The 13,180-nt window shown below is 38.5% G+C and overlaps 1 protein-coding gene across 1 annotated transcript in view; it reads right to left on the bottom strand.

Moving 5' to 3' along the window:
- The window catches only part of MCTP1 (multiple C2 and transmembrane domain containing 1), a 290,613-nt gene that overhangs the window by 150,692 nt on the left and 126,741 nt on the right, over positions 1-13,180 (bottom strand). The window contains exons 3-5 of the mRNA XM_086628677.1: positions 10,197-10,339; positions 7,307-7,386; positions 6,666-6,774 (exon numbers count right to left, since the gene is read on the bottom strand). Coding sequence (XP_086484803.1) covers positions 6,666-6,774; positions 7,307-7,386; positions 10,197-10,339 — 332 coding nt within the window. The remainder of the gene's footprint in view (positions 1-6,665; positions 6,775-7,306; positions 7,387-10,196; positions 10,340-13,180) is intronic.

The raw sequence follows: 13,180 nt of genomic DNA, 5'->3' as shown, positions 1-13,180 counted from the left end.
AGAATATGGCCCGACAGCTGAATTAACTACGTGTCAAATATTATTTCAACTCTGAGCAGTTCAGTTATGATCATACTTGTTGAGTGCATCAGCATCATCACCAGCTGCAGCAGGATAAGCTGAAGCCATCATAACCATCCTTAGAAGCCAATAAAACAAATATATAGCACAGGGCAGATTAGGATAGATGATCTCCATAGAAATGAAAATTTCCATGCCCTGAGTCCATCTCTGTTATTCTTTTTTTTTCTCTGATGTTATTATCCCTCTGGCAAATAATAATAAAAAAATAATATTGCATTATAAGATTTAAGACAGCAAGCAAGTTGACAGCATATTAATGCTGTTAATATTTTCATATGAAGCAAAAAAATATTAAGCATCAGTTGAGATAAATTATTCAAAGAAAAAGCAATGCTGTGAATTCTATTCTCATTGAATAACATTCAAGTAGCACTCTTATGTTTCATTTTCCCGATGTTCTATGCTACTCAGGATGTTGGCAGCAGTGGAACAGCAGTCCCCAATCTCTGCCAGCCCCAAGGCAACAGTTCTCATCAAGCTGCCAACTTTTTCTTTTCCTGTGGTCAAGAGTTGCCTCTAAGACCGAGGTTGGAAACAACTGTTGTTGAGAAGCCATGGTAGATGTGCGGCTCTGAGGAGCTCACAGCCACCCTGCAAGTTCTACAGTGACGAAATCTGTGCATGGAACTCTGCTGGAGAAAGAGCCAAAAAAACTCACATGCGCCGCGGCACCCGCGAGGATAACACCGAACACAGACGTCACGTGCACGTTTGTAACTGGCATGCATTGCAACCACAAATGGCACACGGGCATGCACAGCACTGCATGTATCCAGAGGGAAATATTAACAGAATACTGTCGGAATTAGAGAAACAAAGTAAGCTGCACTGGGGCAAGTCTAAGAAAAAATATTAAGTCATTGCTAGTTTCGACTTCTTTTAAACTGCTCGTCAAAAGGAGAAATGGAAAATACAGAAAGTATATCAAAAACACATTATTTTTTAAAGAAGAGTTAAAAATAATAAAATGTTTTTCAAGCTCACAGATTTTAACATTTTTACATATACATACTTTCCCATACTTATTTATTTCAAGTTTTCCTAGTTTACACTAGTTATCTAATCTATCTGTCCCCTCAAAGCAAAATAATTAAAACTGCTGCATAAATGTAAAGGACAAGTATCGTTAACAACACAGCTCAAATGCAAATGAATTATTGGAACTAGTGCTACTGCAATTGCATTGTGTTAGGCTGAAAATAGATTATACTTTTCATAAATACTAAAGACATTCTTACTTGTTCAGGTGTGTAGGAAGAATTAATTCATGAATTTATGATTGTTCAAAAATCAGAACAAATCAGATTGCCTTCCTTTGTCAAAACTCAAAAGAATAGGACTTCTATTTATGTAGATAGTTTGAATGGGACATCACAAGTTTATTACTCAACAAGTTCACATTTTTATGCCTTTAGGACAAGCACTAGATTGCAAAGGGCGAAGATACATACAAGATTTCCTACAAATTTTGATTTCTTCACGTGCTCATACTCTTACATTAATATGCAATTATAACTGCAGGCTACTTCTGCGTTTCATTCAAATAAAATATATCACAAAAATTAAATAGTGTGTTCTTATTTATGAAACTAGTATAATGAATCTCCTTTAATTGAAATCATGTCCAATATTCTCCTACTGGAAAAACACAAACTGTAAACTACTTAAGCTCTGTTTTTCGTAATCCATCAGGATCAAAGATAAATACTCCCCTCTCCTCATCTCTAATATAACTCTACATATGGTTATACAAACATAAACATACGTTAATAGTCTTAATTGATATCTGAATCCAAAGATGTAATCTGGTTTGATCCTAGGAAACGGGACCTTCCAGCTATAAATTCTACAGAATACCTCATCAGTCAGCACACAGAAAATCTGCATTTCATCAGAATTTCTTTCAGACAGATAAGGAAGAGAATGCTCCCGTGTGTACATGTCATGGTTTGATGGGGCGGGGTGGGGGGGTGGGGGGGCGCTGGTTCTGGTGGCAGGAGAGGGGCTTTGCTCCCTGTGACCTCCCTGGTTTTGGAACCGGGTTAGACTTGGTTCTGGCCACCAGATCAGACTCCCATCCCCCTTGGGGTTGAGCCAATCAGCGCCTCTGCGAATTGCCCTATTTAAGTCGGGACAAAGGAACGGGAAAAGGTGCTTTGCCCAGGAGCGAGGAGAGAAGGGAGGAGGGCATTGCCCCCGCTCCCTGGCTCCTGGCCGGGCGGCTGCCTGCGTCGGGCCGGCGCCGCCCACGGAGGATGGTGGCGGTGGAGCCAGCTGGGGAACTCAGGGAGCGCCCCACTCCCGGGGTGCCCACTGGGCTGAGTTCACCCGGAGAGGACTGAGATCTGAGAGAAATGGTCGCATCGACACTGGGTCAGTGAGGATGGAGCGGGAGGAGGTGTGCTGGAGCTGAGTTTCCCCTGCAGCTGGTGGTGAGATGGCAGGCGGCCCCCCTGCAACCAGGACAGCCTCGGTGGAGCAGAGACCCACTCGCAGCCCGTGGACGGAAGATGCCTGAGCCTGAGGATGGTCGTGTTGGGATGCACGACAAGGCAGAGAGGCATCTGGAGTCTGCGTGACGACCCACGCCGGAGCGAGTGGCTACAACTCCCTAAGAATCCGAGACTGTGGTAAAGCCCCCACTGGAGCAATCCGATGGGCAAGGATTGCATCCTGTGGGTAGGACTCATGCTTGGAGGTAGAGCCAGGAGGAAAAGGAAAGGAGGGTGGGGAGGAAAGTGGAAGGTGTCGGTTTTAAGATCTGGCTTTGTTTCTTTTTTATCCTCTCAAGTAACCGGTTTTGTTTCCCTTTGTCCTTTTAAGTAACTGTTAATAAATTGTTTTGCTTTAAGAAAGCCGAGTCTGTTTTGCCCGGGACCATGGTTGGTGGGTGCTCCCTCTGTTCTTGTCTAGACCCTCAGTCCCTTTATTATATTTTTCTCCTCTCCACTTTACTGGAGAAGGAGAGACTGTGTGAGTTTTAGTTGCTGGATCAGCCTAAAACCACGACTGTACCAAATCTCCCTCTCATCTCTTTGCACACCTCAAGGCTTCACAAAAGACAGTTCCACCCAAAATAAAACAAATTATTACTTTGTCAAACCGACTGCTTATTTTTTAAATCATTTGTAATAATCTCTCTCTCACAGGCAGGTGGCAATATACAACAAGGCCCCCGATTTTGTACCATTTAACCTCCAACTTCCAACCAGAGTCTCTTACCCTCCAGCAGAGTCAATATTTCTTATGCAATGTGACAGGATGCATCTTCCTGTAATATACAGCTGTGTTATCTTGAAATGACAATTAAATGCTTTGCTGCAAGACCTGTCCTCTTCCTACCCAAACGTGTTGTCAAAAGGCTTTCCCTTGATCTGCACATCAATGCATGACCTCCAAAACACTCTCAGTCACTGCAGTTCAGGCAGTGAAGGGATCTCCTTGAAAAGTTACCAAATGACACATTGCAAACAGCAAGTTTTGTTCAAAAGGGCTGTTTGGATTATGGCTATGGAGATGTCCAGAATTCAGGGTCATACACAACGCTGCTTCTATGGCTATGAGGGAAAGCTAATGCTTCTTTTTGTTTGTACTTAAACGGGGCCTACAGGAAAGCTGGAGACAGGCATTTTCCAAGGGCATGTAATGATAGGACAAGGGGCAATGGCTTTAAACTGAAAGAGGGAAGATTTAGATTAGATATAAGGAAGAAATTTTTTACTCAGAGGGTGGTGAGGCACTGGAACAGCTTGCCCAGAGAAGTTGTAGATGCCTCAACCCTGGAAGTGTTCAAGGTCAGGTTGGATGAGGCTTTGGGCAACCTGGTGTAGTGGAGGGTTTCCCCATGTACACCCCCCATGGCAGGGGGGTTGAAACTAGATGATCTTTGAGGCCCCTTCCAACCCAAACCATTCTATCATTCTATGATTCTATTCCTTTTTTTACTTCCCTAACGGTCTTAATAGACACTCTCATTTTAATAACATGGAACTAAAGTACCTGAAATTTCAGTACTAGTGCTTTCTGAATTCTTCAGCTTGATGATTTAACTGTTTTACACCATTCACATGTGACAATTGTAAATGCAAACAATTAAGAGTTACCACCTAAACAAATTGAAACTTATTCAGAAGAAAACACATTTTTGAAATGTAGGGTATATAGAGATATAAAACCAACAGGATTTAAGAAAATTTGCAATGACTTAGGAAAAAACGGACATGATGTGTTTCTGTGTCTTCTATGCAGCAGTCATTAAAGCATATTTAAAGGCGCTCACAGGTTTTTATCTACGTATTTCAACTGTACTATTTGAATTACTTCCTATATAGAGATATCCAAGGAGAAGGGAAGAAGTAACAATTCAAACAGTACGCTACACAGATTGGGAACGCAGGAGTTGCTTTAATGACTACTTTACACAGTGCACATTTCCAGAGTGGACAAGAATTAGCTTCAATCTTCTAACACGACACGTGCAAATTTATTGATCTCAACCATATTAAATTCAATAAAAATTATCTTCATTATTACAAGACCTTTTAAAAATAACCAAGGATGACAGCTTAACTGGAGTGATACATTTTGTAATATATCTACTCCTTAGAGAGTAAATAAAATCTAATAAATAAATAAACAAGTACACATGGTAACTGAATAAAAGATAATTATGTCTTGAATTATTAAACCCCTAACACATTCATATACAGAAATTTAATACTAATTTTGTAGGTCATCTTCCCTGCATTATGATAGAAATTTTCTGGTTTTACTGCAACTTTGTCAGAAGCTCTCTGAGATCTGTACCTCAGGAAGACTCATTTCTAATAAGAAATATAAAGCTTCAGATCAGGAATCTGAATCTTAATCTCAGTCTTGGCCATTTTCAGAATAAAGTCCCATATAACAGTCTGAGGGAAGAAAAATTGGTCACTTGAGCTAAACTGAAAGTATTAGCTTACTAAATAGAAAGCTAATAATGAAATGCATAACAGCACAAACCAAATTTTTCCTCCTATTACAACCTGTCAGTTGGATATGAAAAAAGCTGCCATCCAGCAAGTCTATGGCACTCCCATTACTTTTGGCATTCAGTTGCAAATGCACCAAGTAAATACCCATACGAAAGACACGTTACACTGTATTGTCTTAATATCACTTTCTCACCTGTGACTTTCTTGCATGCTCTTTGTATGACAGCTGATAACACTGAGTGGCACAGCAGCTATGCTATCTCTATGGCGAGAAAAGGAAACAACATAATGGTTTCCCACATAAAAATATAGCTGTTTCTGTGCTGCATGATTTAGGATTATTGTAGGATAATGCCAAAGCCTCTTGGAAAAATAGGGCTATGACCAGCTGACTCAGAAATGCTGGTCCGACCCAAACACACACACACACAAAACCTGGCTGAAATGTATTTTTCGATTTAAGTGACAAACGCTTTTGTGGTGCAAATTTGCAAGATAGTATTCTGAGTTGTCTGGACAAATGCATTGCTAAAAGAAAGAAAAATACACTGTTAAAATAAACTTTCTGCACATTACTACCATATTACATTACTTTGAGTAAGTTCTAACAGAATATCATGAAGAAACTTAACAGATGAGAACCTTATTTTCAAAACTCTACATCTCTGTCACACCAAATACCAAACACCTAGTTCCAGTAACTGATTCAGTAGGCTATTTAATAATAGCTAGAAGAAAAGTGGAAAAAGAACAATATTACAACCTGTCAATATTCCTCAGATATGCGACACAATGATGTGTCACGCCGCAGCACACAGAAACATACACACTCTCACAAAAACCATATAGTTGACCATATCCAGGGAAAACTTCATCAATTAATACTTTTATCTTGCCCTCGTGGAGGCCAAAGGAATCCACATTATTTTACAACCTCTGAGTGAGATGCCATCTTTGGTATTTCTGCCATAGTTGTACTACTACCGCTAAAGTCAAAAGTCAACTGACAGAAAGCTGATAAAATATATCCAACTGGAGACTGAATTTGTCACAACCATCAGGATCTTTCAAACTGGAAACTATTTTCACTTACAACTAAGAAGATCAGAAAACTAAGATTGATGAAAGAATTACAATGAATCTAGAAAATCACACGATTTTGTAATTGAAATCTACTCATGAAATTGAAAAACATCAAATAACACTTCATCATTAGATGCCAAAAAGCAGAAATATCACTTTCCTTAAAGTTTTGTTATTTATGATGTGGAATAGCATTCAAATGTTCTTATCTAGAGATGGCAGCACTAGGTCCAAAATTCTTCACCAGTGGTCTACTGATTTTTTTCCGTATTAATCAGCATCATTCACCTGGAACTGACTTTATCTGAAACATTTATGTTCCATTTAGATCTCTCAGCACTATCTCATGGAGGATCCAATTCAACGAAGTATGCTGCACTACACCAGAAACACTGTTCAGTGTTATTTTAAGAACTGGAAAAATCAAATTAATCTCAGAATATGTGGTTTACTCTTGTGCTTTAAGCCATCCAACCATAGAACAATCACAAGAGTGATGACATGTATTAAAATATTTAAAATTACCACTTCTCGCTGTTCTTCTCTAGGAGCCAACAGAACTGACAAAAATATACTTCCGAGATCATGATCAGGGTAATGAGGATCCTTCAGACTCAAGGTAACATCTGTTTGCCTACAAGACAAAAATATATGCATTTATTTTTATTTAAGGCTCTCTGATAATGAAATTTCTGAATCATAAGAAGTAAATGCATTAGCATTTATAGGAAATCACTTGAAAATGATATCACAAACTTACTCTATTTCTACTTTTAATTATTGCAGTCTAAACACTCCTAAATAAATAATAAATACTGTTACTCTGTGTTAAGTACTCATATGTATGGATAAAAAACAGAAAAAAAAAAAGATAAAACAGTAAGTGGTAATGCTGTGAAAGAAGATAATATAAAAACAAGATTAAAGTGGCTATAAAACTAACCTCTTTCTAGATACCGTAAAAAATGTTATGTATTATCAGTTAATATATTATTAATATTCACATTACAGCAATTTCCTAAGTATAAGTGTTTTTCCTCAGCTAGTTTTACATGATGTAGGTTTATAGAATTATTTTCTAGCATAATGTTGTACTTGCAATTGCACAAACATGATATTAGCAGATAATCACAAAGAATTACTCTATAGGCTTGTTTGTGCCATACCTGTTTAACTCCAATGAAGTGAGATCCAAAAATGCTGAACCAATAAAGTCATCTTGAAGTCCGAAGTCATAGTCAAAGACCTAAGATGCACAGTAGATAAAACCATTTTCCAGTATTAGAAATGTTTTTTTTGGTATTTTCTGGCTTTATGGATGGTTCTTGAAACTCCTTTTGCAGAGTTACAGCTTCATGTTTCTCACATGTTAAATCAGGACTGTCTGAAAGTAATCTGAAATTTTCTAGCCACAACACAAAGTTTGTAACTGCTTATGTAAAAGTCAGAATGCATCATATACAAGCAAGGGGGTATACTACTACTATACTGAATATGTAAACAACATCTACTTTATTAAAAAAAAAAAAAAAAAAAAAAAGCAGCATTGAAGCATTTTTATAAACAGACTCTCAGAGAAGGAAGACCAAAAGAATTAAGTTAAGCAGAATCATTTATTTGCTATACATTGATACCTTAATCAATTTCGCAAAATACTAACAGGCAGATTATGGTTGTGAAAAGTGGGTTATTACACCACTTACATCAGTATTAGGAACAATATTATGGTATGTTTTGAAGGTTGTGTAAGTTTCTAGTGTTTAGAAATATTACAATCTAAGTTGAAAACTTAACAGATGTATGTAAGGAAATAGTGACATTTATTACTCTACTATGAGGATCCTGCCTGCTAACTTGCTACTTAAAAGAGGAAGCATCCGGAAAAATTTACTGACATCCAGACAGGAATCTGTGGCCAGTATGTGGAATGGTATCAATGATTTGAGATGGATAATGCTCTCTCAAGTCAGAAGAAAGAATAACAAATAAACTGAGGATAGCTTCTGTCAGGAAATAAACAAAAAAGGTGGATCGCAACAAAAACACTCTGACACAAAATTACAAAAAAAATAAAAAAAGGAAAATGTCAGTTATCAAAACCAACTTTCTAGGTAAGCTAAATTATCTTGGCAAATATCACCATGAGAATTTCTCAGGACCAGAATATACCTTCAGCTCTCAGTAAGAGTGAGACTTGTGAAGAGGCAGAAATGAGAACATTTAACTGAAGACGTGACAGGCCTAGGTTCAAGGTCTTCAATTTTGATGTAAATACTTCAACAAGTGTATCACATAAACTCTTTTCTAGGAGGCAGTTAAAACCGTTCATCTTCTACAAATACCATAATATGGACTGCATTAAGGCAGCAGTAACAAAAATCCCATGGCCCAACAGCTACAGAACTGCTGTGGGACCCAAAGGGTTGAACACAGGGATTTGAGCACAGGTGTCTCATGTGCACTGATCTACCTGAGCATGTACCCTCATAGTTTCTCTAATATTCGTTCTAATGGGGAAAGAAAACAAATCATGAAATCTCAGTTCATGTTGCAAAGTAGAATTGTTTTCTACCCCTATAAATTATCAAGATGAAAACATCAGATAAATATTTTCAGCTTAGTACAATTAAATCATGTCTTAGAATATCTGAACAAGTTAAAAAACCTGAAATATTTCATACAGTGTGTTCGGAGTACAAATATGGATGGACATTTTACCATTTGACACACTCTTCCTAAGGAAAAAAAAAAAAAATACAAACTTCTATTCCCTTGTGACCCTACTGCAGGGTTGGTATTTGGCATAAATAAGCCAAACCAGGTAGCTAAGTTGTAAGTGTCCTTCGAATCTGCTTCTCTCTTTCACAGTGCTGGGCGCATGTTCTTACCTTATGAGTCACTAAGCTTAGTGAGGGGAGGAAAATGCCAACTAATAACTATAAATGACTTTACACTTTTCTAATAATGAAGCACTTTATCTGAGCAGAATACACGAAACATACTACAGACTGATACTCGAAGGTCATTTAAGCGGCATACATCTACTAAAAAAATCTACAATTGGACATCTGAATTACGATTTTTGTCAGGTATTTCAGATTAAGACTGATACTGATCTGAAGCATTATATCATTTCAGAACACATAAAAGGATTATGTAGGTAAGACTTAGGTTTCCATACTTTATCAAAGTATTTTTGAACTATGCATGTTCTCATTAGAATCTTAAGAGTATAGTTTTTCCAATACCATTTCTAGAACTTATTTTTTATCTACTTTGTTTTATGTAATTAAGGATAACTTTTGGATATAGATAACCATAAACTATTGGGGCCAGAAAACCACCTTCCCACTGCATGCTTATATAAACAATGATCACAGCTTTTCTATTTTAATTCCAACATGGATAGCTAAGAAGTACTAGAGGTACTGCTGCTAATTACTCTGGGCATCACTGGCCTCTCTTTGATTTAAACTCAAGTTATCTGTTATTTCAAAATAAGTGATGCCTCTATTATGACAAAATCATCTTAATTTGTGACATATTAAGGAAAGTTACAATGTAAAAAAAAAAAAAGAGCATAAAGCGTTAAGAAACATATAAGCAAACCCACTATGTTCAGCTACAAATAGAAAAAAAACCCACAAAAACCTAGGAGAACTGGGCACACGTCTTGATAAACTCTCAAATTAATCTCAGCAAAAAATTGCTTTTAATGGGATAGACTATGCTTCATATCAGAATTATGCAATGATATTTCCATAAACAAAAGGGATGCCATCATCATGAAACACACTTTCTCTTTCCTTCTCTTAAGATCACACTAAAGAAGTAAAAAAGAATTATGATCTGAAATAAACAAAAATGCCCGTATTGACTTTTTTTTTCCAAATGTTTACATCATCATTCCACAGATGCAATTTAAATAATTTTCATTTCTGAATAGTCTTTAATCATGCTTTATTGCACAATAAATTTTTCAATATACAAAACCTGAATTATTTCAACAACTCTTCTGTTGTAATTTGACAGACCTTAAGTAAGATAGTGTCTCACCTTTATATACAATGGTTCTCTTGGGTTATCTATAAGAATGCAAGCTTTTTCTTCCCACACAGGATTGAGGTTCTTGTGTATCGTTTTACTTCTAAATACTTCTTTTCCTCCAAGTTTGAACTTGACGTACGGATCACTAGTTCCTGTTAAAGACACATACATACTGTTAATTATGTCCCTTTAATACATTAAGAGAATGGAGACTTAAACAGAACTAAATGTGATTTCTACTGATAGCCAAATTGAAAACAGCAGCTAAGGAAATAATTTTTTTAATGTCGTAATTCATTATTTTCCACAGTGTCATTACTCAGGTAATTCACTGTGTTAACACCAAATGGCTGCTTCCACCACTTCCTGTTTTTTGCAATCCATGTTCAAAGTCATACATGGAATAGTGGCTATTGCAGGGTAGTTTTTAGTTAACAGAACTACATCCTTATTAGGACTAGGATTTTATCTTAATGCAATCACAAAAAATAAAGTTAAAATTATTTCTGTAAAATACTAATATAATAATCTTATGCTTTTGAAAAGGCACAGGCTCCACTGACACCACTAGCGTAACTCGTCATTGACTTTATTGTGTCCAGGCCTCTCTCTTCCATGAAGATGCACTTCCTACAACGCTTATGATGAGCAAATCAACTCTAACGTCGGTCCACAAAGTTCACATGCTTCCTGCAGCAACCACCTGCTTGCAGGAGAGCAGAGGTCTGAGCCCCCTGATGCAACTGAATACAGATTAACTATGGCCAGAAGGTCAACCCTGAAGGGAACTGAGAGAAATGTTAAACATGGCACGAATGGAGAATGGATGGGACGTGCGTGTGGAAGTGTCAGAAGGAACTGGTGGAAGGAGGACTCTTGGGGTGGCACATGTTGGGGGCACAGAGATGTGCAGTCATTCAGGAGCACATCTGTGTCCTCTCCTCAGGACATCCATGAGGGGAGACAAAGGGCAGTGAGCAAAAATGTGATGGAGCACACAGAGGGCTGACGAGACCGAGATACATCACTGCCAGCTACCAGAAGGTACCAAATGGCACACCCAACACCCGTGCAGACATGGTCATCCCACGAGCAGGAGCCCTGGAGACGCGAGCAGGACCCATTGGCTGGTGTCCTTCCCTTCCCCATTGTGCACGACCCAGACCACACACTTGTGCTTGTGACTGTGAGTGTGCGGGTGTGAGGCTGTGAAAGCAAATGACCAGAATCAGTTTTGGTGTAAAACAAAGCCACTCTTCCCTGCCACAAGGTCTCACACCGAGAGTCACTACATGGCTGTTACCACACCGTGATGCCGCTTCCCACAACCTGACCTCAACTCCTGGTGCGTTGACAAAAGCTGATGTGTAGGAGAGCAACCCTGGGGGAAGGATAGGGGCAGAAGGGGCCAAACGCCTCTTCCACTCATGTCTGGCAGTACCACCATGGAGACCACTGGCTGAGCAGCAAGAGGCTGTCTCTGGACAAACACTGGAGAAGGAGCGAGCTGCTGCCATTGGAAGGAGCAACCACAGGGCTCGTTGATGCCCCTCTACCGCCTGCTCCCCTGCACTGGCACCGGCATTTCAGGAACCAGCCTGCAGACGGATCTGGGAGCTGGTCCAGCTGAGAAAGGCAGTGATTTTGCATCCAGATGGGCTCCAGGACACAGCTACATGACACAGAATTTGTGCCCATGACAGTCCTCTTGAAACCACTGCCTCCACGGTAGACTGAAGAAAGACTACTTAATTCTTCCTGGACATTGCAATTACAAAAAATACAGTTAAGTCTTTAAATAAAAGAAAAAAAGTTGGATATAAAATTTAAACTAATACCTTTCCTAAAATGCCAGTTGGTAAGATTTCACTCATGTAAGTGAAATTAATTTTCATGAAAAATACTGGATGAGGTTCAATTTCCTATTTCTCTGCCTCATTTTCACTTTTAATGCTTTTCATGAGACCTGCATCTTCTAGAGGTTTGTGTTTACATCCACTGGGAAATGCAGTGACTAGCTTTTGTTAAAATTGCAACATGCTCTTCTAAATATAAAAGCTGGTATGACCACAGCTATTTGCACTATTTCATGCAGCCACAGGATGTCAGTACTCTTTACTTAAAATCGTGTCCTTTTCAAAAAACTCTATGGGTGGGAAACTGTTCTCACATGCCATCGGGCTATGGTCCTTCCCTTCTGTGATTACTGGGGCAGAATTTCAGTGGCACATACTCTAGCACAATGAACTTGTTCCCTGGTTATTCAAGTAGTGGTGACGCTTTTTAATGCAAATGTCAGACATTTGAATTAATTCTGTGAAATATGAAGAATGCTTTAAACACAGACACCAACAACTCAACAACAGTAATAGAAGCCATAACTGCCCCACGAGTTGTAATTCTCCCACTGATTTTCCTCCCTGTTGGCTTGAAGCACAGACAGCTGGCCTTTAAGCACCACCTTTTATTGTGCAGACTTCATAAATCTCAAAAACTCTTTTGAATTTTGAAATTGATGTAAAACACTCTTGTGAGATACATACCAAATGAATACTTTAGGATCCAGATGTCAAATAATTTAATACAAACTCGTTTCTATCTGTCAAATTTAGGAGTAGGGTAGGTCAAATGTTAGTTCCATTTACAATATACTGCAAAACCTCAGGGTTTGTATCGCTGTGCTACGAATGCTGAGAACCACTGAGAAGCTGGCTTCGATACATCTCTAATTCAAAGCTGAGAACTCATTAGGTGCACTTAGTCAAAAGCTCCATGGCCTTCACAGACGTTTTCCGTTCCTTGAAGAACGACCATCGAATTTTTAAAAGCACATATATAAAGACGGGTAAGACAAAAAAATTAATCTAATCAGCCATGCAATCATTCAGTAACACCTTCACCTAAAGGGAGTGCAAAGGGAGGAGCAGAACAGAGACCAAAATTTGATCCTCTCTGTTCTGCTGAACTGCATCAAGCCACCTCCAGCACTGCTC

The sequence above is a fragment of the Tauraco erythrolophus genome, chromosome Z (genome assembly GCF_009769465.1).
Source record: "Tauraco erythrolophus isolate bTauEry1 chromosome Z, bTauEry1.pri, whole genome shotgun sequence".
NCBI lineage: Eukaryota > Metazoa > Chordata > Aves > Musophagiformes > Musophagidae > Tauraco > Tauraco erythrolophus.
This window is presented reverse-complemented; position numbering and strand designations above follow the sequence as displayed.